At 43.3% G+C, this 27,681-nt stretch overlaps 2 protein-coding genes across 5 annotated transcripts in view; one reads left to right on the forward strand and one right to left on the reverse strand.

The window, feature by feature from the left end:
- CASP3 (caspase 3) overlaps positions 1–19,891 on the reverse strand; it is a 91,764-nt gene extending 71,873 nt beyond the window's left edge. Inside the window, exon 1 of one of the 3 annotated variants that reach the window (XM_029585216.1) lies at positions 19,760–19,891. Coding sequence is in view for 2 of the 3 variants with exons in the window: in XM_029585070.1 (XP_029440930.1) it covers positions 19,201–19,493 (293 nt within the window). In the remaining variant the exon portion in view is untranslated. The other 2 variants (XM_029585147.1, XM_029585070.1) reach the window with 2 other exon arrangements.
- Positions 19,892–19,920: 29 nt separating this feature from the next.
- Positions 19,921–27,681, forward strand: part of PRIMPOL (primase and DNA directed polymerase) — a 131,250-nt gene continuing 123,489 nt past the window's right edge. Inside the window, exon 1 of one of the 2 annotated variants that reach the window (XM_029584955.1) lies at positions 19,921–20,145. The gene's annotated coding sequence lies outside the window, so the exon portion shown is untranslated. The remainder of the gene's footprint in view (positions 20,146–27,681) is intronic. The other variant, XM_029584867.1, reaches the window with a different exon arrangement.

Genomic DNA, 27,681 nt, shown 5'->3' on the forward strand with positions numbered 1-27,681 from the left:
ACAGAGACTTCCTTCAAGAGTGTAATGCCATAGATATTATATCACATGTAATTCATTCCTCCTGATGCAGCCCTAGCGAAACACAGTTCCGTGTCGGGGGACTGACATCTCAAATATTTGGCATCTCGGAATTACTGAATTTCTCCTGTTTAATTGCTTGTTTTGGGTTTCTCTTCATGGACCATTGTAACCTATTTTGCAATACACCTGCTGGACTGATTTACAATGTTTGCTCATCATTCCACATTCGTACTCCTGGGGGAATTCTGCACAAAAAAAAAAAACCTTAAAATTCTGCAAACTTTATATTAGTCAAAATAATTTACATGACAGTCTAAGTAATTACATTTTAAATTAATACAGAAAAAATTATTTAGATGCAGAATTTTAAATATTTTGAGCAGAATTTCCCTAGAAATTCACTGTAAGAGTGTCTCTTCTACTCACTCTCCCTACTCCCCTGGCCACTTTGCCTTCTTAGGCCCCAACTCCTCCACCTGCCAGTATCTCTCCCCTCCACCTCTAGGCTCAACCCCTTCCACTCTATCGCCAGTCCCTGAGTTTGACCCCGTTCTCAGTACTGCCCCTCATACAGGCTCCCTCTGTCCCTCCCTCACACACATGCTCCCTCTTGCTAGTACACATACACACAACCCTTTTACAGGCTCCCTCACTCTATTGCATACACACCCACACGAACTCCCTCTCTCACACATACATCCTCAAACAGGCTACCTATGTCTCTCTCTCATGCATCCCTTCATATAGGCTCTCTCTCACACATACACAATCCTTCTCTGCTCACCACCCTCCCCCCTCTCACACCCCCTGTCCCTCTCCCCCTCACACACACATTCACTCTCACCGGGAGCCTTCATCTTCGCCACGAGCGGAGCATATTCCGTTCACAGCACACGTGGGCCTTCATCTATGCAAATTCTGCGCGCCACAGTAGCAGAGAATTCCCCCAGGACTAGCGACACTCTGTTGTGGCTTTAACTATATAATCTCAAAGTCCCATATGTAGCTATGGTTACAGGATTTTTATTTTACTGAAGGGGATTCTGAATACCAAACTGTACACAGCTCCTGCATATGATTTTACTCTTGTAAAAAAAAAAAAAAAAAAAAAACTCATTCTGCTGTATACAATGGTATACAAACAAACTTTTTACAGGCTTGCATTTAAAACAAACAAACTCAAAACTGCAGGATTTCTTAATTAAATCACTTGGACCATAAACACACCACACAGCAAATCTGCTGTTTTGTAAGTGTTCTGAAATATTTGGTGTGTGTCACCTCTTGCTTTCTTGCTAAGAAAATTACATCACACAATCCTTGGAAAATAATGCTGGCAGTTAAAGTTTCTCAGCTATAGCAGATGACCTCATCTTCATCAGCAATGTAATGAGAACATCATCTGTAAACCAGGCAGCATCCCTAGGGATGGTGAGCTCATTCTAGTTTATACATATTTTAGTTGGAACAGGTTAAAAAAAAAGCTTATTTGGAAAACAAGGGAGACATGACTTTGTATTAACTGTTGACTCTTTGGGTCTGCAAGAATTTTTTAAGTGTAAAAACAAACAGAAAAAGCAGAACTCGCATATAAAAATCTGTCATGCATAGCAAAGAGGAAAAATCTGTTTTCCCCAATTATAGGACAGTAAAACAATATGATCTGTTCCAGTTAGTGCTAAGGAACTGTTTAGCTCAGTACAACTGTCACATATGGGCGCTATTAATATTTTATCCTCAGACTACAGAAATATTAACCAATGGAATAGGTGTATCTAACTGAAATACTTCAGTAAAGCCAGGTTAGTTTCAATCAGAGCTGAAAATTGGCTAACAAAAAATTAAAATAAAAAGGACTAAAGTAAATTTATCAAGCAGGAGTGCTACAGAGCTAATGCTCCACAAGAAGAATTAACAGAATAGACAATCCTAGTGCAAACAAAATCAACCCCTGAAATAAAGTGTCTGTCGGGATGAGCAGAACCTCTGCTCTTCCTTTCCTAGGCTATGTTTCTTTTTTTTTTATTTTTTTTATTTTTTTTTTCTTCATTTTACATTACAAGTCAAGCATAAAACATCTTAAATTTTTCACAGGTAATCAACAAGAAAATAGTAAATACTAAATATTTATCCTTCATTAAAGGAAAATATTTTCTTTCCCTTTACATAAATCCCATGCTTTCAGTATCCCTTTATTTCTATATTTCCCTCAATAAAAACTACTCACAAAGCATCGTCAATCTAAACAATTTAGTGATACAAGAATGTATATTCATTAATAATTCATAATTTAACCTGTGCTTAGCCCACAAATGAATCCAAGGTACATAATTCCAAAACATTATCTTTCTAAATAGAACTTAGTTTCTCAACTAACTGGGGATAAATTTATATAATTTATGGAGAGATCGCTTCTCATCCTATGGAACTGTATTATGTGGGTTTTGGTGTAGAGCTAGTAATGGGCTTCATTTTATTTTCAATAAATTGATTTAATTGCTCTGGTTGTAGAAATACATAAGTGTTACCCTCACTTTTTATCAGGCATTTACAAGGGTATTTCAAAATAAAATACATTATTTGAAGAATCTGAGATTTTAACAATAGAAACTGCTTTCTACGTCTGTGTTATGGTACAAAAAAAAAAAAAAAAAAAAAAAAAAAAAAAAAATCGGGAAATAGTTGTACCTTACACCCCATAAACTCTTTTGATCTATTTGAAAAGTACATTTTAAAAACCCAGTCTTTATCGGATTTGCTCAAGTAATTCCGAAACATTCAAAACTTTTTCTTGGGAGGGATGTATTTGAAGTAATTCATGTATTTATAAATTTCCAATACTTCTACAGATTTTTTTTTATTGAAGGTAAATAAAATATCTTAGATATTACAGGTAAAGTTGCCTCAGGAATTTTTAGGTTTTCCATTAAAGTATTTCCTCCATGAATACAATGGAGTCAAAGTGGATATTTTAGGAAAATGTATACACCGTATATTTCTTACCCTAGCAGCATTCTCCAATTTTTCTATTTTAAACCGTAATGCCAAATTTTCCTTCATCATCATCAGTTTGTACTTCTCTAAACTTTCCCACTTCCTCCTTTACTTTCACTAATTCATTTTTCAAAGTTTTATTTTCAACTTCTATTACTTCCACATTCCTCTTTGTTACTACAACAGAATTTAATACTGCAAACAATTGATCTCCCATATTTTTTACTTCATTTATAGCATCCCATATATATTCAAGAGAGAATACTTGTGGTTTAACTAGAGGCTTAAATTGAATAATGGAAGACCCCACCTCTCTTACACCATGACCCTCTTCCACAGTCTCGACTGAAGTTTGACTGGCTCCCAAGAGGTCCCCAAATGCTGAAAGATTTTCCAGCTGTCCTCCTTGCCTCGAGGGAGAACTTTCCCTTACCCCTTCGGTTGGGCTTAGTTCTCCTGGGGTTTGCTGGAATTTTTCAGCTGGGTTTGCTAGAGGAGATCTCTCACTTGGGGTAGGCTAATGTTTAACTGGTACATTCAGGCTCTACTTCTATTATGTGTATCTGACTCCTTTCCTTCCTTCTGGACTGGTCTGTCAGGACTCGAGGAAAGATACAATTAGGTTCTTATCTGATAATTTATCTTCTTTGTCCTGCTAGACAAGTCCAAGCAAGTGGGGTGAACTGGAGCTGTATTTACCCTTGGGGGGGGGGGGGGGGGGAGATATCCAAAGCTGCTTTTAGGACTTCCATGGCAGATTTCACATCCTTCCTCTCTTGGAGATTTAACCTACAATGCTTCACGAATGTATGCACCACGGGTGAACAAAAGTAAGCTGGATTTTATAAGATACGCACGTAGCCGCGCATATCTTATAAAATCTGGGGTCGGTGCGCACAAGGGGGTGCACATTTGTGCAACCTGCACGTGCCGAGCCTGGCGCACGCTGCCTGTTCCCTCCGAGGCCGCTCCGATTTCGGAGCGGCCTCGGAGGGAACTTTCCTTCTGTCTCCCCTCACCTTCCCCTCCCTAACCCCCCCCCCCGACCCTATCTAACCCCCCCCTACATTTGTCGGCAGATTTACGCCTACCCGAGTCAGGTGTAGATCTGCGCGAGCCAGCGGGCTGCTGGCGTGCCATCACCCGACCTGGGGGCTGGTCCGGAGGCCTCGGCCACGCCTCCGGGCTGGCACCACACCCCGGACCCGCCCCCTCCCGCCCCTTTTACGAAGCCCCGGCACTTATGTGCGTCCCGGGACTATGTGCGTGCCAACGCGCGCAGGGCTTTTAAAATCCGGCCCTTACTTTTCCTAAACCTTAGCAATGAGATCACCCAAGATAAAATTCTCAAACTACCTTAGGTAAGAATGATGGAACAGGTATGATAGTTATCTTTATCTTTGAGAAGGACAAATCTGGATTCCTGCATGATCAGGACTGTAACTCTGAAATTATTCTGATTGAGACAATTACTACCAACAAGATTGCCTTTAGTTTTAGGACCTTTAATAAATTTTTTCTGAGGGGGTTCAAATGGAGCTCTTTTTAGCGAGAGTCTTTAGGACCAGATTCAAGTCCCACAGTAGTACTAGCAGTTTCAGTGGAGTATGTATGCGCTTTGCCCCTCTCAAGAAGCAGACATCTGGATGTGCTGCTATTGAAGATCCCATGTAGCAAGCGATAGTCAACACCTGGACCTGCAGTGAATTTACCTCTAGGCCCTTTTCCAGGCTTCTTGAAGACATTGCAGAATTACAGCTAACTCTGCTTTACATGGCAATACGTTTCTCCATTAGCACCAGTCCTAAAAAATGTGAGATGGACCTTTTTCTTGCTCTCAGTAGGGTTGTAATCACTTCTTCCTTCCAAAAGCCAGGCCATAAGAGAACTGTGCTGGATCCTCCATAACTACTAGCACTTATTTCAGTAGTCCCGATTCCATCCTGAACCTGAGTAGGTCTTCCACTTTCAGTCTGACCAGGTCTGCATACTATGGGCATCTCAGCCAGTCTGTCATCCTGCAGAGGATCCCCTGGCTCATCCCTGGAGAAATGGACCTTAAGAAAGGCCACTGCCTAGAAGCCTAGACTTCCACCTCCATCCTGCTGGACCAGCTGACTGCTACCATCTGCTGGAGGCAGAGAACGAGAAATACTACTTACCTGATAAATTTTCTTTTCTTTAGGACAGTAAGATGAATCCAGAACAAGTGGGTTATGCACCTCTACCAGCAGATGGAGACAGAGCAGACTGACATCAGCCTGCCAGTATTTTCTTCAAAAGCAAACTGGACAGACTAGCAAAAAACTTGATTAAAAACAGATAACCATGTCAATATTCAGCCAACAGAAATCACTGAGCACAGACAAGACAAGAGACATTAACACTAGTCCAGGGACTGGACTAACACTTATCAGTAATCCCTGTAATACAGTTGCACAAGAGGACAATAGTGCAATCATTCTGCAGCCAAGGGAGGGAATGTGGATTCATCCGACTGTCCCATAGAAAAAGAAATTATCAGGTAAGTAGTAATTTCTCATTTCTTAGCGTCCAGTCAGATGAATCCAGAATAAGTGGGATGTACCCAAGCTACTCCCAAATAGGGCAGGAGGCTGCCCACGGTCCTTTCTAAATTGCACGTGCAAAGGCTGCATCCTCCCGGGCCTGCACATCCAGACAAAGTCTGGAAAAGGTGTGTAAAGAGGACCACTTTGCTGCTCAGCAAATGACAACCTAACTGCTCAGCAAATGACAACCTAACTTCCACCCATGATACTCTTGAGCCCTTGTGGGATGAGCCCTAACCTGACTAGGTAACAGCTTGCCAGCATCAACATGTGCTGCCATGACTACCTCCTTAATCCAGCGGACTATTGTGGCCTATGAGGCCAGCTCTCATTCGGCCCGCTCTCCTGTGCGCGCGATTCTGTATTTAAATGAGGCCCGGCGGTAAAAACAGGCAAAAGGAGGCGCTGGGACACTAGCGCGTCCCTAGCGCCTCCTTTTGGACCGGAGCAGCGGTTGTCAGCGGGTTTGACAGCCGACGCTCAATTTTGCTGGCGTCTGTTCTCAAACCCGCTGACAGCCACGGGCTCGGAAACCGGCAAAATTGAGCGTCCGGTTTTCGACCCGACAGCCGCGGGCCGACTTCAAATTTTTTTATTTTATTTTATTTATTTTTTACTTTTTACACCCTACGGGACCTCAGACTTAATATCGCCATGATATTAAGTCAGAGGGTGCACAGAAAAGCAGTTTACTGCTTTTCTGTGCACTTTCCTGGTGTCCGAAGAAATTAGCGCCTACCTTTGGGTAGGCGCTAATTTCTGAAAGCAAAATGTACAGCTTGGCTGCACATTTTGTTTTCTGAATCGCGCGGGAATACCTAATAGGGCCATCAACATGCATTTGCATGTTGCGGACGCTATTAGGTTCGGGGGACTGGATGCGCGTTTTCGGCCCCTTACTGAATAAGGGGTAATGCTAGCGCGTCGAAAACGCGCGTCCAATGGCGGGTTAACAGTGCGTTGGAGCGCACTGTACTATATTGGCCCGATTGTTAGCACTGCCATGAAGAACAGGCGATCTGTTTTCCATAAAGGTTCAGTAACCAATTATCAGATGTATCTCTTGACATCCAAGGGTTACAACATACTATACACCCCTATGTCTCTCTCTCTGTCCAGAGACGGCAGGGAGATGGACTAATTCAAGTGAAATTCAGTGATCACCTTTGGTATAAAAGTAGTAACATTATGCAGCTGTACCACCCCTGGAGTCACCTGGAGGAAGGTCACCCGGCAAGACAAGGCCTGCAGCTAGGAAACTCTCCTCGCAGAACAAATTGCCACAAGAAACATTTCCGAAGGTCAGTAACCGCAAGGACAGGTTATGCATCGGTCTAAATGTAGGGCCCTCTAAGAAATCCAAGACCAAATTTAGACTCCATAAGGGTACTAGAAACCACAGGGGAGGACGAAAATGTTTCACTCCTTTTAGGAAGCTGTTCACATCAGGATGAGCCAACAAGGAACCACCATTCACTTGGCCCCTGAAACAGGTGAGAGCCACTACTTGTACCTTTAAAGAATTAAGGGCCAAATCTTTATTCAAGCAATCCAGCAAAAATTTCAGAATGAGTGGGTTCATTGCTGAATGAGGAAGAGTACCTCTATCTTCACACAGGCCTCAAACACTTGCTAAACTCACATACAGGCCAAGGAAGTGGAGAACTTTCTAGCTCTAAGCAAAGTGAAAATCATAGCCACCAAGTAACCACATTTCAGCAACTGAGCTGTCTCAAGGGCCATACTTTAAGATAAAACAGAGTCAGATCTTCGTGAAGAACTGGACCCTTACTTAGCAGGTTCCTATGTGCTAGAAGTCGAAGGAGAGAGTTCCCCAGATGCTGCCACAAATCTGCAAACCACGGCTCCTGGGCCAATCTGGAGCAGCCATGAGCATCATCCCTCTGTGGCGCTTGATCCTTCAGATCAATCTGCCCAACATGAGCCATGGAGGAAAAGCATACAGCAACTTGTCCTCGGGCCACTCCTGCACTATGACATCGATCCCAAACAACGGCCGATCTATCCTGCAGTTGGGAGGAGGAGCCAAATCGAATAGTGCTGAGACTGTGGGTTCCACCTAGACAGCAAGGAGCACTGAAGAGGGCGCATATGCACCTTCACCCACAGGACCACTTCCAGGGTCACTGCCATTAAGCCACGTGCTTGCAGGTAGGATCATACGGTTGGGCGCAGAGTTTTCAATAACAGACTGAGCTGTGTCATCAACTTCTGAATGCGCGCTTCCCGCAGGAAATATTTGCCCTGCTTTATGTTGAACCAAACCCAGGAGGTATTCCAACAACTGAGCAGGCTACAGTCTGCTCTTGGCCAGATTCGCTACCCAGCCGAGCTCCTGCAACAGGGAGATCACCTTGCAGGTCACTCTGCAGCTCTCTTCCAGCGTCTTGGCTCGAATCAGCCAGTCATCCAAATATGGGCGTACGAGGATCCCATCTTTTCTCAATATTGCCGCCACTACCACCATTAACTTGGAAAAGGTCCTTGGGACAGTGGCAAGCCCCGATGAATTGTAGGGTTTGCAAGGGGTGCAGATTGGAATTCTTGTAGTTGATGAAAAATCCTAGGCTGTTCAGACAGCGGATGATAGCCAGTAGATGGTTGCGCAGGACAGAAGGAAGGACTTGGGGCTACCGGCAGCCAGTTGTCTAGGTAAGAGAACAGTTGAATCCCCTGCTTCCAGATGTGAGCCACCGCTAATGCTAGGCATTTCGTGAATATCCTGGGGGCCAAGGAGAGGTCAAATGGGAGCACTTTGATTTGGAAGTGGAAGCCATAGGCCGTAAAGCATAGGTACTGCCAGGATGTGTGATGCATCGGGATATGCAAATAAGCATACTTGAGGTTGAGCGAACACATCCATTCGTTGGGACGAAGGAAGGGCAGGATGGAGTTGAGTGACGTCTTGAACTTCTCCCTGGTCAGGTACCTGTTGAGAGAACGGAGATCCAGGATGGGTCGTAAGCCTCCCGACTTCTTGTGGATGAGGAAGTATTGGGAGTAGAACCCTTGGTGAACCTGAGTAGGAAATAGCTCGCAGATACAGCTCTGGTGGAATAACTAGGTGATTTCATCCTGTAAGGGCCTTATTGTGCCGCAACCTGTCTTTGGTGCACTACATGCGGAAGAGACGGAATGGATACAAAATTGAGGGAGTAGCCATCCTTTATTATCCTTAGGACCCAATGGTCTGAGGTGGTCATATCCCAAGCTGGAAGAAAATGAGAGAGCCAGCCTTCCACTAGTAGCGGTAGAAAAGTGTCCCATGTTCCCTAAAAACCCATGTGGGGGTTTGGGGGGGGGGGGTTGGTGGCTTGGGGCTGGTGAGGCTGTAGAGGAAGGGTTGGCACTGACGAGTCGTCGGCTGCTGAGGCAGCTGTGGACAAGCTGATGGATATGGTTGTGGATGGTAGGGCAGGTAAGGTCTGTAGGCACACCACTGGAAGTAAGGCTTCCGATATGATGGGTAGTAGCGCCTAGCGGACGCCGAATCTAAGGGAGCGGTCAGTGACATGACTGCCACCTTCTGCTCCTTGAGTTGCACCACTGTCTCGCATAACTTGTCCACAAAGAGATTGTCCAGGAGACAAGGGAGGGTGGTCAGCTTTTAATGCACATCCTCACGAATCGCACTTGCCCAAAGCCATGCTAAATCGACGTGCAGCGATGGCATTTGCTGTAGATCTGGCCGAGGTGCCAAAGGCCTCAAATTGTGCGAAGGAGGTGCCTCAGACCTTCCTCTAGATCAGGGGTGGGCAAGTCCGGTCCTCGAGGGCTGCAAACCAGTCGGGTTTTCAGGATACTCCTAATGAATATGCATGAAATAGATTTGCATACAACTGAGGCAGTGTGTATGCAGGTCTCTCTCATGCATATTCATTAAGGATATCCTGAAAACCCGACTAGTTTGCAGCCCTCGAGGACCGGAATTGCCCACCCCTGCTCTAGATCATGGAACTGGTTGGGAGGTCGGTGGTCTAGGGAAGCCTCCTGTAACAGTGGTTTTAATGATTCCAGACACTCGTAGAGGTACTGTGTAATATAAAATTGGTGCTGCTGTATTTTGGCGTTAAGCATCCCCGACTGAAAGGCAAGCTTCCCAAAGTTATCCAGGTACTTAGGTGTCTTTCCCGGGGAAGTGTTCGAATGCAGATGCAATTTCTTTGCCTTCTGCACTGCGGATTCCACCACAACGGAGGCATGTGGAAGCTGCACCATGGAGTAGAACGGTGATTGCCTCATACGGAACTTTAGATCCATCTTTTGGGAAGTAGGTGGGCCGGCAAATAGAGATTCCCATGCTCTAGTCATTACTGCATCTAAGACTGAGTGGGAAGGCAAGACTGTGGGCTCTGAGGGAGAATATCTTCAGGATGCCCAGGACTTCTGCCTTTGGGTTGGGTATTTTCCAGGTCTCAATGTTCAAGTATTGCCCCACCTTCTCCACAAATTTGGAGTATGAAAGATCCTCAGGTGGAGATATCAGTTCTGGTTGGCCCTCCGCAAGGTCCAAAGGATATCTGGTGGAGGATCCCAGAGAAGTGGAGGGAGGTTGGGGGAACCAGGGGAGTGGGGACAAGGAAAAGGAGAGGGGCACCTCATCCTGGAGCTTTCCTTGTTGCTCAACTGTCTTCAGAAATTGGGATAAGATGAGTGAGATTTGTGACATGACCTGAGAGGCTGCATCCTGGGAGGCAGGCAGGGGTTCTTTGGGAACACCCTTAGGTGGTACCTCTGCCAGGGGTATGTCCGAGTCAGGTCCTCTTGGCCGATGGGTGTCCTTAGGTGGGCGCTTATCCTTCTTTCTCAGGGGTTCCTGAAGATGTGATTTGTCTCTGCTCTGTGAGGCGGTGGACAGGCCCAAGTACACCCTGGATGAGGCAGGGGAACCTTGAAAGTCAGTTGGTGACACAGATTCTAGGTCAGAGTCCACAACTAAGAGATGGGAATTGACTCTAGGGCATTTATGCCTGCTGGAATGCTTCTTCAGGGTGCTCTGCATCGGCATCATCTTGCAGTGCGTCGATGTTTTATGCTTATGCTTCGAGGCATGCTTGTGCGGGAGACGCTGCGACACACTTGTGCAGGTGGTGCATTGGGGGCTTAACGCTGGGCAATACTGATGGTGGTGGCGGTACTGACGCATCCCCTGCGGGTCCGTGCATTGGTAAGATGGGAGCATGCTTTGGCGCCGGCCCGGACGGACCTTCAGAGGAGGTTCTTTGATGCCTCGCTTGGGTGACCTGAGAGGGTCCCGGGGAAGACTGCTACTTAAACCCCCCCCCCCCCCCCCCCCCCCCCCAAAAAAAAAACAACCTATCTTCTAAGAGAGCTCCGCCACCTGGCCACCCGAAGGACATCCCAGGCAGCTTGGCTAATTCATGCTTATCTATGGGTAAAAGTGTTCTAAAGATCAAAATCACAGAACATATAGAAAGACATGGTTTAATGGAACAAAGTCAGTGTGGCTTTACCCAAGGCAAGTCTTGCCTCACAAATCTGCTTCACTTTTTTGGAGGGGTTTATTTATTTATTTGTTGAGTTTTATATACCGTCATTCGGTAGAGCCATCACAATGGTTTACAAAAGTATACATTTTTCTTAGCAGTTGTGTAACAGAAAGGCAATGTGAACGTTATACATTTTCTTAGCAGTTGTGCAGCAGTAAAAACAAATTTGAACAATATCAGAAATAAGCATATCAAGTCCAGAGAGCATTATTAGGTTGGATAAGGAGGGAATGCAGGTTAAGGGTGAAGAGAATGTATTAAGAGGTTTACAACCGAGAGTTGGGATGATCAGATGTCTGAAGGTCAATGTAGATTTTGCAGAACATTCATTTTTTTAGGTCTTTTTTTTTTTAATGTTTTTAGGTCGTGTTGGGTTCTCAGGAATTTAGGTAGGGTGTTCCAAAGTTTAGGTGAGGCAATTGAAAAGGCTCTCTCTCTTGTGGTTGCCAGATGCGCATCTTTGATAGGGGGAATGTTTAGGTAACCTGAGTTATTAGAGCGTAGGTTTCTTGGAGGATTTTGAGAGATTATGTTTAGGGTGTTAAGACCTTGATGATCATCGTTTAGGAATTTGTGGATTATGGTCATTGATTTGTAAGCAATACGTGCAGTAATAGGGAGCCAGTGAAGTGAGGTCAATATTGGTGTTATGTGTTCACTTCTTTTTGTTCCAGTTAGGACTCTGGCAGCTGAGTTCTGCTGTATTTGGAGTGGTTTGAGGGATGAAAAAGGTATTCCAATTAGTAAGGAGTTGCAATAGTCGAAGGTGGAGAAGATAAGAAGTTGTAGTACAGTTCTGAAATTGTAGGGGTTGAGAAATGGTTTCAGGTGTCTTAGGGTATCCTTCTTTAGTTTTATTTGCTATGTGGTTCTTGAAAGAAAGTTCTTTATCAATGATAACTCCGAGGTTCCTGGTGTGGGTGGAAGGGAGTATAGTTATTTGTTTGTCAAGTATTGTCAGGGGTGGCGGAGTTGGATTTGGTTTTTTATCCATGGAGTATTATTTCAGTTTTGTCAAAGTTGATTATGAGTTTCAGGGAATTTAGGAGATGTTTGATTGAGATAAGTAGTTCTGAGGTTTTCTTGCAGGTTTCTTCAATTGAATTTTGTATGGGAATGAGGACTGAATGTCATCAGCATAGAGGAAGTGCGTGATTTCATATTCTTTTAGTAGTTTGCAGATGGGGAGAAGGTATATGTTGAAAAGGGTGGCTGATAAAGCTGATCCTTGAGGGACTCCGGTGTTGAGGTTGATTATTTTTGATAGGTTAAGAACATAAGAACATAAGAAATTGCCATGCTGGGTCAGACCAAGGGTCCATCAAGCCCAGCATCCTGTTTCCAACAGAGGCCAAAACCAGGCCATAAGAACCTGGCAATTACCCAAACACTAAGAAGATCCCATGCTACTGATGCAATTAATATCAGTGGCTATTCCCTAAGTAAAATTGATTAATAGCCATTAATGGACTTCTCCTCCAAGAACTTATCTAAACCTTTTTTGAACCCAGCTACACTAACTGCACTAACCACATCCTCTGGCAACAAATTCCAGAGCTTTATTGTGCGTTGATTAATACTTGGTACTTTCGATCAGATAAATAGGAAGAAAACCATTGTAAGGTATTGCCAGTTAAACCAATTTGGGATTAATAAATATGTAGATAAAGGTGAATCGGTGGATGTAGTGTATTTGGATTTTCAGAAGGCATTTGACAAAGTTCCTCATGAAAGGAAACAGAGTAGGATTAAATGGATGATTTTCTTAGTGGAGGGGGTTGGGCAGTGGAGTGTCTTAAGGATCTGTACTACGACCCGTGCTTTTCAATATATTTATAAATGATCTGGAAAGGAATATGATGAGTGAGGTAATCAAATTTGCAGATTATACAAAATTATTCAGAGTAGTTAAATCACAAGCGGATTGTGAGAAATTGCAGGAGGACCTTGTGAGACTGGAAAATTGGGCATCCAAATGGCAGATGAAATTTAATGTGGATAAGTGCAAGGTGATGCATATAGCAAAAAATGCTATATGGATGCTGTAGTTACACAATATTAGGAGCTACGACCCTGGAAAGAAATACAGGGGTCATAGTGGATAATACACTGAAATCGTCGGCTGAGTGTGCTGCGGCTGTCAAAAAAGCAAACAGAATATTAGGAAGGGAATGGTGAATAAAATGGAAAGTGTCATCTCTGTATCACTCCATGGTGAGACCGCACCTTGAATACTGTGTACAATTCTGGTCGCTGCATCTCAAAAAATATTTAGTTGCAATGGAGAAGGTAGAGAGAAGGGTGACCAAACTAATAAAGGGGATGGAACAGCTCCCCTATGAGGAAAGACTAAAGAGGTTAGGGCTGTTCAGCTTGGAGAAGAGACAGCTGAGTGGGGATGCGATAGAAGTGTTTAAAATCATGAGAGGTCTAGAACGGGTAAATGTGAATCTGTTATTTACTCTTTCGGATAATAGGACTAGGGAGCACTCCAAACTAATCAGAGAAAGCTCTTCACTAAACACACAATTAAACTCTGGAATTTGTTGCCAGGGGGATGTGGTTAGTGCAGTTAGTGTAGCTGGGTTTAAAAAAATGTTTGGATAAATTCTTGGAGGAGAAGTCCATTACCTGCTATTAATCAAGTTGACTAAGAAAATAGCCATTGCTATTACTAGCATAAGTAGCATGGGATATACTTAGGTTTTGGGTACTTGCCAGGTACTGTAGCCTGGACTGGCCACTGTTGGAAACAGGATGATGGGCTTGATTGACCCTTGGTCTGACCCAGTATGGCAATGTCTTATGTTCTTAATTACTAATGGGACAAAATACACTATTCATGGTAGAAATAATATTTCCGACTTCAACTTGGAAGATCTGGTTATACATAGACCAGGGTGATTCAATAGAGGAACACGGAGCCAAGTACCATAATGGTACATTTAAAAATTTGGAACCAATTCTTTTTCAACTTTTAACTTTAAAAAAATCTCGTAAAAGAGTCAACCGAAAGGGAATTAGAGAATGATGATCTTGTAATGGATGAAAAGTTAGTTTCTTGGCGAACTGAAATAGGGCCTTAGAATCAAAACTGATTTTCCTGATTTTATCAGAGTAGAAGGATTTTTTCTCGAAATTATTTGCCATTTCATGTGTGGGAGATTTACGCCAAGATTATTCACATTTTCTGAGGGAGCGTCTGAACATAATCAACATAATGTAGTTTCCACTGCCTGCTTCTGTGGCAAGTGGCAGGGAGACACCATGAACACATCCCGAGGAACCCATTGCGAAACTCCAGTGCATATCCTTCTCATATCAGTTCCAAGACCCATTGATCCAATGAGATCTCGACCCACCTCTAATAGAAGAGAGAGAGAGGCATCCTCCTATCTCCTGTTCCTAGGGGTGTGTTGACAAACCTTCATCAGGAGGGTTGGGAGGTTCCACTACCCAAACCCACACCCCTTCTATGCTGTCAGGGACAAAAAGGACAGAGACCTACCAAAAGGTCAAGTTCTCTGAAGCAGTGGTCCCCAAACCTGTCCTGGAGGGCCACCAGCCAGTCGGGCTTTTGGGATATCCACAATGAATATGCATGAGGGAAAATTTGCATGTTATGGAGGCAGTGCATGCAAATTGTCTCTCATGCATAGTCATTGAGGATATCCCAAAAACTCGACTGGCTGGTGGCCCTCCAGGACAGGTTTGGGGACCACTGCTCTGAAGGGTCATTCTTCTATAGGGATGAAAAATGTCTTGGCTCCTCTAGTATGACCTCTCTTGTTAAGAGTGTGGCCTCATCTTCTTATCCTCTGACAAACTAACTGGAGATTCGCCCCACTTACTGGCTAGGTTTTCCAACTAACTCAACTAATAGCGAGCTTTTAAAGGGCAATTTGGTAAGGTTAGCCTTGGAGATCGCATTGGTCAACCAATTTCTCAGCCATAACTGATATCTGGCTGCAACTATGGAAGTCACTCCTCTGGCTGAAGAGCAGACCATGTCACAGCCCGCATCTGCCAAAAAAGTAGCATCTGGTTCCATAACTGCCCTGGAGTTCATCCCAGTCTCATCAACCTCTTGGGAGAGAAGCAAACACAATTGAGCCACCAGGGAACAGCAAGAAGCGATCCGTAAGGTCATTGCCACTGCATCAAATGCTTGCTTAAAAAGTCTCAATCCCATCATGAGCATCCTTCAAGGCCACTCCTCCTTCCACGGGAATAGTGGTCTGCTTGGAGACTGCACATACAAGTGCATCTACCTTCAGAAAACGTAAACACTCTCTTGCCACTGGATCTAGACAGTACAGGCCTTCCAAAACCGACCCCCTTTGAAATTAGTCTCTGGGGCATCCCACACAGGATCAATTAATTCTTGAATGGCTTCCATCATGGAGAAAAAATAAGAGGCCTTACGCAAGGAAACTAAAATGGGATTCTTCTTCGGCTCAGTCACAGCATCTGCCCCAGGAATTCTGAGCATTTTCAAGGTCTGGGAAACCAGAGCTGGCAGTTCATCTTTATGAAAGAACCATAGCATAGTTCTATACGGTTCTAATTCTCAAAGAATTTCACCATCTTCAAGGGAGTCACGGCTGGCGTCATCATCTGTGCCATCCGGACCTCCCTCGGGAAGTCTCACTGCCGTTCTAGCAGTATTCCAGCACTTAAAAGAAGGTCCTGGCACAGTTCTGGACCAAGGCACTCATTTGAGGGACCACAGAAATCACCTCAGGAATTCTCAACTGTGGGCAGGACCTTTTTGTATCACCGCAGGAGAGCAGGGCGAATGTAATATCCTTAATTTTCCTTTTTTCAAAATGAAGCAATCCCCAGTAGGGAGATGCTCACCCACCATCTGCTGGAGACGGAGAATACAGGCTGATGTCACCACAGGGGTATATGTACTGTGATGTCAGTTTGCTCCATTTCCATCTGCTGGTAGAGGTGCATAACCCACTTGTTCTGGATTCATCTGATTGGACGCTAAGAAACTACTAACTCCTTCCCTACTGCACCAGTCTATATAGAGAGCCATGTCAGAGAAAGAATCTTGCATGCTGCCTCCATCTACTAGGGGGCATGGTCTGGCAGGATGACTAGGAATGGTGCAGAGGCTCAGTCTCATTTCTGACCCTGCTACTCTTCCCATCTTCCTGAAGATCAGCCCACCTGTCACAAAAGGGTAACCTCATTCAACTTCCCATCATAGTACCACAAGATTTTGTGACCTATCAAAGTCCTGGTCATATGTCAATTATCTCAAGTGACATTCACACCACTTCAATGGTCTACTAATCTAATAATTTAAAACCCAATAAGAAAAATTTAGCATAACATAGTAGACGACAGAAAAAGACTAATCCATCCCGTATGTCTAGCCACACTGCAATGATATCACGGTTGCCATTCATAGGATATCACTGTCAGTTTATCAGTCCTTACTTAAATTGTCTTCTATACTGCTATCTATCTACAGTAACGCAGAAAGTAGTTTACAATGAGCACACATAATGGTTTAAACACAAAGTAATAAAATACAGTTTAACTTAAACAAAAGCAAAGACACAGCCACTGCTGGTGGGTGGTAGGCTTACTTAAAGCAATTTGACTCCATAGAATGTTTTGGCGCTTATCAGGAAAGTTCAGATGCACTTGTGAATTCAGCTCACTTTAGCGGTTGCCAAAGGCCTGTTTAAATAAATAGGTCTTGAGGTCTCTCCTACATGCAATTACATCAATAGATGGGTGTAGTGAAACAGGTACCGCATTCCACAACTTTGGGCTGGCTACTAAAAAGGCACAATTTCTTCCTCCTCTGTACTACACCCTCTTGGGTAGATGAACATCTAAGATTCTCCCCACCCCCCCAACTTAGTTCATACCCAGTACCAGTCCCCTCCCATGTCCAACCATAACTTTGTAATAATCTAAACAGCCATCAACTGCATGGCTGTTGTCCAAACATCTACAATCCTAGGACCCCGTGGCCTTTATCACCAAGTTGCTGCTTTGACTCAGTCAATATGAATGCATAGCCTGCCAGACAGAACCAACTCGTAGTTAGTTTTGTCATTGCAACTTAGTAGCCAGACCCAGCTATTTGGCTGCCTGCATCTTCCACTAGGATTTCTAATATTTTGAAACTTTACATTTTGCCATAACCTAAAATCACTCTTTTCCAAAATTCCTCCACTTAGTTCTTTACAACTAAAAACTGCTTAAAGACATACCTCTAGTTTTGTTTTTTCATATTGAGGAAATTAAGTTTATTTTGAAAAGAAAATGATGCTCCTTAGTAAGCATAGGATACTTAAAATGTAACGCGCCTTGAGCCATCAATGAAAAGGTACAAGCTAAATAAATATTAACAAAATGTGCACAGCTCTTGTGGGGAGGGGGGGTACATCCTTTGACCTCAGAAGTCAGCACACTGGAGCAGTGGACAGCTCTACAGCAACAGGCTGTTTTGAAAACAATTTCTTAAAATAAACAGGGTTTCACTGCTAAGTACTATGGAACAGATAAAAAAGGGAGTTTCAAGAGGATGGATTTGAAGGGGACTTTGTTCCTTTAAGCCCTGTCCCTCTGCATGGAAATGAACCATCTTTCCCCCCATGATTGCACCTCCTATAAATGCATCTTCCACCAAACCTTCAATACAACCTGCAAGCTCTCTCATTCCCCTTTGGCACAAGTAAATCAACCATTTCCACGCTAACCCCTCCATTTTCCCCTGTAAATCCATACCATATTGTAAAATGCACACCGCCCTAATGTCATACTTTTACCTTCATGCAAGACACCTCTATTTCCCATCACCCCGATAATACCCAGTCAACTACCCTAGATATTCCAATTGTAAAAAGTCACTGTAAATAGTTAAATCTGTCATTTTTATTTTTCTCCAAATCACATGTTAAATGTTAACATTTTGAAATTATGTAAGTTAACCTTTCTAAATTATTCTATAAGTTACAATGTGAAAATAAGCAGCCAATGACTTATTTCTGTTCAGTTACATGTGAACGGATGTGATATCTCGATCCAATGTCAGTATACAAAAACAAATAAATTAACAATCTGGCAGATCAGATGTCAGTGCTATTATAGAGGGGGTAACACAGTGGTTAATGGCAACCACAGATCAAGTCAAACAAAACCTACAACAGCTAATTTAAATGTCATTTTAACAACTGTTTACAAAAATACTTCACTGGCAGATCAGCAGCACCTCATGTACTGTTAAACATGAGTTAACTTTTCAAAACAATTGGGGTAACTAAACAAAATACCCTTTCCTAGACACAGTGATGGTGTTTGCTCAGTACTGGAGTTGTTCAAGTACCCACAGAGCTGGCACCTATGTTAAGTCTTAAAAAATTCTTCATATACAAAAATAAAAAAGCAGAATCACCTGATTTACTGATAGTATCTTTCTCAAATTATAATTTGTATCAAAGATAAAAAATGAAAATGTTTCGAGATTTTAAGTATTTTAAAAAGCACATGAAAAGGTTTGGGAAACAGTCTAAGTATGCACCTTTTTTTTTTCTTAACTTGCATTTTTTTTAGTTGAATTGAAGATGCGTGCCGGTCTGCAAATAATTAAAAGTCTTCAGGAATATGAACAGGAAGAAAGATCATAATTATCTTTTCATTCCTGAAGAGAGTGGCTATTTCACTTTAAGGTGTGTCAGCAGCACCAACACAATCAGCACAAAAAAAAAAATCAAAAGTGAAACATGGTATGACTTAAGAGCTGCGGATGTCAGACGCAGTTTATCTTTTATGTACGCTCAGGAACCTTTACAGTTTTCATTTAATCTGGGAATTTATCAGTGTTTATTACAACAAAAACGGGACAAAGCAAATGAGTATTTTTTTTTTGTTCTTGTTGTAATAAACACTAAGTTCCCAAGAAAAAATAAAATAAAAACTAAGAACAGCGTGTTTTTCACGTTATTCTCCATCTTTATAGCCGGCTAAAAATAAATCAATAAGTAGAAGGTGGTGTAAAACATGCAAAATAAGTATTTGCTCTAAAATTGTAAAGAGTTGATTTGTAATCATACCTCCTCCAACTATAAACACGAGTCACCGACACAAGCAGCAACGGACCGAAAAGGAGAGTGAACAGTTGGTCGGGAAGAAAAGTATAAACCCTCCCATTCCCCGAGGCTAAAAAAATACCCAAAACAAATAAAAGCCTGCAACTAGTGCCGACACTCAGGACACCACCAGGGCCAGAGAGCAGCTGCAGAAAGCCCAAGTTCAGCCTCTCGAGCGCCGATGCCTCCCACAGGACTCCCCCGACACTACTCCCCGCACTACTGCCTAGACTGCCCTCGTTACTCGTTACCAGCATTTTACATTAACGCTACATTCAGTGCGGACAGAAACTCTCCCGGTGAACGCGCGTCTCTCCCGGACCGTGTGACCGACAGCGCAGAGACTGCTCTCCTTTCCGAAGCCGCTTCTCCTCACCCGAGCTCTGGAGGCGCATCTGCTCCGCACGAAGAACAAAAGCTGCAGCTGTCTTTCAGCACCCTCCAGTCTCCCCCCATAGCAGCCGGAAACTCGAAGCACAAAAATGCAAGCCCAAATGGCAGAGAACAGAAACAAACAACACACCGTTAAAGCTCGCTCTGTTGTCCCCGACGTCCTCTCGCCCTTTCTTTTTTTTTCCTTTCTGATAAGAAAACTTCTCCGCTCGAGATGACGTCTCAGCCCCCTCCCCAGCGCGCGCACGTGAGGGACGGCGCGGGGCATGCCGGGAGCCCGCCAGCATGAATCAGCGCTCCCGGGTAGGGGCGGTGGGGTTGGAAGAAGTGAGGTCTTATAGTTTCCCGCTCGAGCGATTTTAAACCATGCTATCCGTACTGTTAATCGCTAGGGTCTTTATGGACGGCTTCTAACCCCATGGACTTTTTCCTCGCTCTGTCTTGGCGCTGAGGCGGCATGTCTATCTATGCGTACTAAGGACTAACGCCTCTCTTCTGAGGTGTGCGGTACTAAAGGTATGTGTTTATACCGCGGGTCCCTCTCGGCAGCAGGTATAGCGTTTTACGTATATGTCATAGGATTGTCGCTTCTCCTCAAGTCAGTTGAGCAGAATAGATCCCGTCTTCGTTTTACGCCATTGCGTGCCTGCACTTGAAATTATTTTTCTTATTAACGTTCCTAAAATAATCAGGACTAAAAAATCCCTGCATGTCTTGGGGAAAACCCGGGACTAGATTAACCTATACAGTGACCTGGGGTGAAGTAATCCTAGTGCACATTATATAAGAGTGTTTCCACGAGTTGCTGCTCGTCTTCCCAAGGAGTCTGTTTACTAAAGGTTTTCTCCCTTTTTTGACAAAGGGAAAAAACAGCTGGTATATAGGGTTCCAACTCTGTGCCGAAGGATCCTTGAATGCTGAGCGGGACTGACTTCTGCAAAATTTAAAATAAATAAATGCTGAACTCTTATCTGTAACCACACAACTCTGCTGCTGTTTACTGAACTCTGAAAGTTAATTAACTTCAGATCAGAATACAACTCTGAGATTGATGTAAACAAGATAGCCTTGCTCTCAGTCTTAATAGCATGGATATTGAGCACACAGTAGTGTCCTCTTTCTCTTTCTAGAGAGATTGGGAATGTCCTGATTTCGGCCAGGAAGCCATCCACCAGAAGGGTATGTGCTTTTAAATGGAGGTGATTCTCCCTTTGATGCAAAACATGTTCCTGAGAATCATTCACTTACACACTGAAGGACTTGCTCAACTGTTTGATACACTTGTTTTTGGCTCTCAGCACCTCATCTGTGAGGGTCCAACTTGATGCCATCACAGCATACCATGTTCAAATGGACTGTGGATCCATCTCATGTCAACTACTGGTGTCCAGATTTATGAAAGGCTTGCTTCATATTAAACCACCAATATTGAAGCCTGCCATTCTGTGGGATCTTAACGTGGTCCTGACATAGCTTATGCAGCTTCCTTTTCAGCCTCTGGAGTCATCCCCCTTGAAGTTTATGTGGAAAGTGGTGTTCTTTGTAGCCATTACCTTGGCTAGATGGGTCAGTGAACTTCAGGCTCTGGTTTCTTACTCTTGTTACCTTCAGTTTTTCCACAACATATGGGTACTTTGTACTCATCCTAATTTCTTTTCTAAAGTGTTTTTTGCTTCTCATTTCAACCACGCCATCGCCTTACCTAGGTTCTTTATGAGGCCCATGTCCTCGAGGGAAAAGGCTCTTCATACTCTGGATTGCAAAAAAACCTATTACTTGAGAAGAACACAGCCACATTGTCAAGCTACTCAGCTGTTTGTTTTCTAAAACTATAACAGACTAGGTATAGCAGTTGCCAAACGCATCATTTCCAACTGGCTAGCAGATTGTATAGCACATTCTTATGCGCTAGCTAACCTACAAATAACTGACCTCCACCATCAAGGAGCACCAGGTCAGTTGCTCATCTAAGAGTTATTTCTATTGCAGACATCTGCAAAGCTGCAATGTGTGCATATCTGTGCATATCTTCACATCCCAGTAATATTTGGAACACCTGTCACAAGTTGATAGTAACTTTAGGCAAGCAGTTTTGCCTAACCTATTCTCCGAATAGTTCACTCCCCATAGGGGAGCTGGGTTGCTTTTTGTTAAGTGCTCTGCCAATACAACCCTCGGCTTGGGACCCCCCCATCTATCATGGCTAATTCAGCCCTGCTTGTCAACGCAGAAAAGCATGTTTTCTTACTGTAAATGGTATTCTTAGTAGACAGCAGGATGAATTAGCCATGCTTAATACGTTGCTGCCTCCCTGGAGAGTTGACTACCTATCATAAAATAACCTATGAACAAATTGAAGAGGATCATGAGGCAGTACTTGCATGGGAATTCCCTCCCATGCTCAGTAAGGTCAAAGTTCTGAGCTAGAGAGAAGGATCTGTTCGCTAGCAGGTGATGTCACCCCACATGTCCTGGTTAATTCGGCCCAGAGAACACAGTTTTAAGAGTAAACAAACATGCTTTTTCTGCACTATTTCTATAGGTTTCCTTTATCCCCCCCATGGCTCCCAATGCTACAAAAACATTACTTGTCCAGTTCATAACCAGTGATATAATTACACTGAAAAGAGGACCTACTTTTGCATAGATTTTGACAGAAAAATAGCAATGCAAAAGTAGGTCTTCCATTCAGTGCAATTATATCTAGAGAGATTGAGACTGTGCAGGTCCTAAGTTGTGGAATACTATGTCCACAACATGTACATTCACTGATGGTAAGAGATTTAGAGGTGAATTGAAAACATGGTTGTTTAAGAATGCTAATAAGCTCAGGTAAGAGAGAATGAGAGATTGCAGAATAGATAATTGAGTTGAGAATATTGTTATAAGTGTAAGAGATTAAAGTTACCAAATCAGAAAAAAACCTTTTGATGTGAGAAAAAGCAAAATTTATACATGTAAAGGATTTCTCACAAATGATGGGACTTATTAAGGTCAAATTTACTGTGATAATGGCCCCGCAACCATCATAGTGCACAGGGTTCCAGACGCTCTCCTAATCCCCTGCACTGACAGGAAGGTCCCTTTAAACCTTGCGCTGACACAAACTAGGAATAAGCCGCACATCTTAGCAAGCTTTCCATTCAAGAAAGAATGGAAGATTTCCTCTTCAACTCCTGCAGTTGCTGGGACCAGAGCAAGAGCATGCTAGGCCTGCGCAGCCGGCGCCGAGACCTGCCGGGATAAGGCCTTCAATTTATTCCACTTACCCTCAGCCACTCATAGCGCCGACCGCGAGGCTCCGCTCCCCAGCCACCGACAACCGACGCATCGATCCCAGCCCTCTTCCGGGCCGGCAGCCAATCGGGGGACAGACCCTTAGGCCTTTAAACCCACGCGGCAGCTAGGTGTCGTGCATTGTGCGTCGCGCAACAAAGGGGCAGGCCCCTTTGAGCGCCCCTTCGTGCAGCACCGAAGTGCTACCTCAACTCTTGCCTGGCCGCACTCAAAATCTCTCTCTTAAGCATTCGCTCCTGAAGTCTTTATATCAACAAGCCTCAACCTCCCATCTACTGTCCAGCTTTCTTCCGAACCACCCAGCCAGTCCACCTCTTTCAGGCTCAACAAGCCAGTATGTTTCCAGCTTCCACTATCCCTATTCTCCAACGCTATACACCCTCTACAGGAAATTCCACCAGGCAAGCCTGACAGCGCTCATTAATAACCCTTACCCCAATCCTGATCTCACCGATCACCCAACTTCTAGGCATTACTCTATTCTCCTTAACTCTTTTTAATGCGCAATCCCTTACCAAGAAATCTCTGATCCTCAATGATTACCTCCTAGACACCAAGCCAGACATATGTGCAATAACTGAAACATGGCTAAAACCCACAGATACAGCAATAATAAATCAACTACCTACACTGACCTACAACATCTCTCTCCCTTGACAGAAAAAAAGAGGTGGGGGCATCTTATTAGCAACTAAAAAAGGCCTCAGATTCACTCAACACCCTGTCAAATCATATCCTAAACTAGAAATCGGCCTTTTCACATCAGACCATCTTCAAATTCTACTAGTCTATGCCCCCCCCCCCCCCCCCCCCCGGGCCTCCTGGAATCAGACACTTCTCCTATTATTGAAATAATCACAACCCTTATTAATTTGGACGCCCCAGCAATAATCCTGGGAGATTTCAATCTGCACGTAGACGACCCCACACTCTCATCCAGCTGCGAAGCCTTACTCACTGCCCTCTCAGCCTTGGGTTTCAATCAGATAGTCAACAAACCCACACACAAAGCAGGCCATACGTTGGATCTAATCTTTGTCAACTCCGGCATCAAGCAGTCATCTCACCTTAATTGCAAGAAGGTCCCCTGGTCAGATCATACACTAATCTCAACCAGGTTCACGCTGAATGAAACCATCACTGACCGTGCACCCCAATCCCCCTTCCAATATAGAAGATCCTGCTCTTCTGAAGACCTCAGCAATCGACTAACTTCACAACTTACTCGCATAGACCTCACCAACCCTAACACAGCTCTCCTCTCCTGGAACAACATGACAGAATCCATAGCTAACAAACTATGCCCCCTTGTAACAAAAAAAACCCAATACCAACACGCCCAAAAGACAACCATGGTTCACCAACGAACTCAGAAAACTGAAACAAAGCTTAAGACAGAAAGAGAGCAAATGGCGTAAAGCCCCTTGTACAAGCACACTCTTCGCCTATAAACTGGCACTACACCATTACAAGACCTCCACCTCTAGATCTAAAAGGGACTTCTACGCGCATAAGATCCATGACCTTGTCTTCGACGCCAAAGTGCTCTTTGCCTTTGTTTCCAATCTAACCCAAATCAACCCACCGGACATCCCTAACAATCAAGCACAATCAAAAGCCGAAGAACTGGCCCTGTTCTTCCGAAACAAAATCATCAACCTTCTAACACAGCTGCCCACTTCCACCCCCCCTTACTTGAGCTCACATCAACTAACTAACAACAAAACCATATATCTAGAATCGTTCGAACCCATCACCGCCACAGAGATTCAGTCAGTCTTAAAGAAAATGAAACCTTCCTTTCATCCTTCAGACCATATCCCCACCAAACTTCTCATGACAATCCCTGACTCCATCTCCCAAACGCTGGCGGACATCATAAACTGCTCTCTATTTCAAGGAATATACCCAGACGAACTCAAACTGGCATCCCTCAAACCACTTCTAAAGAAGCCAAATCTGGATCCTACTGACCTGAACAACTTCCGACCGATCGCTAACCTACCATTCATAGCTAAGATCATGGAAAAACTAGTTAACATTCAAATTTCAGACTACATCGAAGGCATCAAACTACTATTCCCTTCCCAATATGGGTTCCGCAAAGCTTCTAGTACAGAATCTCTTCTCGTATCGTTGACAGACTACCTCATTTTGGGTCTCGACAAAGGACAATCATTCCTACTGATTCTTTTAGACCTCTCGGCAGCTTTCGACACGGTTAACCACTCCATCCTCATAAACCAACTCTCAACCATTGGTATAACAGGTATGGCACTAGCCTGGTTCAAAACCTTTTCCTCAACAATGGAGGCTACAAAGTGAAAATCCACAACAAAGAATCTCCCTGCCATGACTCACCTGTAGGATCCTCCTTATCACCCACGCTCTTCAACATTTACTTCCTTCCACTGTGCCAGCTTCTAACCAATCTAAAACTCAAACACTTTCTCTATGCAGATGATGGCCAGATAGTGATCCCACTTAAAGAATCCTTCTCCAAAACTCTCGAACATTGGGAATCCTGCCTCCAAAAAATCAATTACCTTCTTGCCAGTCTAAACTTCGTATTAAATGCTGCCAAAACTGAACTCCTGCTCATTTCCCCAGAAAACAGCAACACTACCATTACTCTTCCAGCCAACCCACTCTCCACCCAAGTGAAAGACTTAGGATGAATTTGAAAGCATTTGTCAACCGTACAACCAAGGACTGTTTCTACAAACTCCAAGTGCTGAAAAGGATAAAACCTCTCTTCCACTTTCATGATTTCAGAACGATACTACAAGCAATAATCTTCTCAAAGATAGATTATTGCAACGCTATCCTACTAGGTCTCCCTTCTTCGTACACCAAACCTCTACAGATGGTCCAAAATGCAGCAGCAAGAATTATTACCAACACCAGGAGAAGAGACCACATATCCCCTATCCTAAGAAACCTACATTGGCTCCCTATTCACTTCAGAATCATCTTCAAGTCCATCACATATATAAAACTATTATATATAAAACCATCCACCACCTTACAACACTTGACCTACAATTCCCGCTTAGCCAACATAACACTTCAAGACCGACCAGAGAAGCATACAGAGGATCCCTCCAGGTACCTCATACCAAATCCACTCGGCATATAACTTTAAGAGAACGGGCCTTCTCGACAGCTGGACCATCACTCTGGAACTCCATCCCACCGAATCTCCCACAGGAGCCTTGCCTCCCAACATTCCGAAAAAGGCTTAAGACTTGGCTGTTTAAACAAGCTTTTCCGGACCCTACCTAAATTCCACCTTATCAACTTCAAGAATGCAGCCATACCAGTCATCTGTAAATAACTCTATATGATGTTAAACTACTACTGTTTTTCTCTCTTCTCCCAGTTCGATCATCTTTGTTCTTTGTAACTGCAATTTCTTCTGCACAAGTTCCAGTTTGAATGTATCTTCCACCCCCTGTTCAACTGTAAACCGGCATGATGTGATTGTATCATGAATGGCGGTATATAAAAACCTTTAAATAAATAAGAATAAGCCGCACATTTCAACGATTTACAGCACACAAGCATACTGTAACCCTGAGGAAGGAAGAACTGAAACTCTGCAGCGTCAGGTGTCCAGACAGTGTGCGATTGAATCTGGCTTGAAAGAGAACTAGAAACAGGACTTCAAATACAGTCCGATTGCATTCATGGACCTGTAAGGAATCCTCTTCACACTCAAGTTCATCGTGGCAAACAGCGGAACTTCGCGGCAAAGTTGTCTTTTGAGATAGCTGTTTTACAGCACTCAATCACTCACCGTCAAGCTAAGTATCACTTTTAAATAAGTTACTTAAGTGATCAGCTTCACGAATAACAGAGAGACATAAAAGGCCTTCAGCAACAGATGATTAAATCTCAGCACAAAAAAGCATGAGCTCTTTTAGGTTACCAGACATATTCTGGAACCCTGTGCACTGTGATGGTTGCAGGGCCATTATCACAGTAAATTTGACCTTAATAAGTCCCATCATTTGTGAGAAATCCTTTACATGTAGAGATTAAACTTAAGCATATGTAATGTGATTGTTTTATTTAATTTGATGTTTAATTTTTTATCATTTTATACGAGTTTATTTTTAGGTTGATTTTATGTATGTCTTTAATTGTAGACCATTCTGATTTTTTTATTTGGAATGACGGCATATAAAATGTTTAAATAAAATAAATAAATATCACTGGTTTTGAGCTGGACAAGTAATGGACAAGTAATGTTTTTGTTTTGCAATCTTTGCCCTTCTCTAAATACCTTCCTTTGTTTTTTCTTTTGGAATGGAAGGGACCAAATTAGTAACTAGAATCCCATTGTAGATCTAGACCTGTATATTCTCAGTATTAAAAAGGACACCCTCTGTGCTGTATTTAAGGTGGCTGATTATTAAATGAAAAAATTCAATAATTGGACAGTAAATTCTAGATTCAGTTACCTGTGTACAATTTACTTTGAAAACTTAAAGTTGTCCAGAGCAGAATTTCATTTGTTATCAGCTGCAGAGTAGAGAAGGCAAAAAGTTCTTCATACATACGGTTTCAAATTTTATTGCTGAACCAAAGAGACGCCTTCATTGGTTTGAATAGTAATTTGTCCTGAGGTTTTGAGCATTAAGTTACTTTTTAAGGCCTATTATTCAGCTTCAGGTAATGTATAACCAGATTATAGACCTGTTTGTGAAAAAGTTGTAAAACGAGATAAGAGAAGAACGAAAGTAAGAGAAA

Source organism: Rhinatrema bivittatum, chromosome 1 (assembly GCF_901001135.1).
Source record: "Rhinatrema bivittatum chromosome 1, aRhiBiv1.1, whole genome shotgun sequence".
Classification (NCBI taxonomy): domain Eukaryota; kingdom Metazoa; phylum Chordata; class Amphibia; order Gymnophiona; family Rhinatrematidae; genus Rhinatrema; species Rhinatrema bivittatum.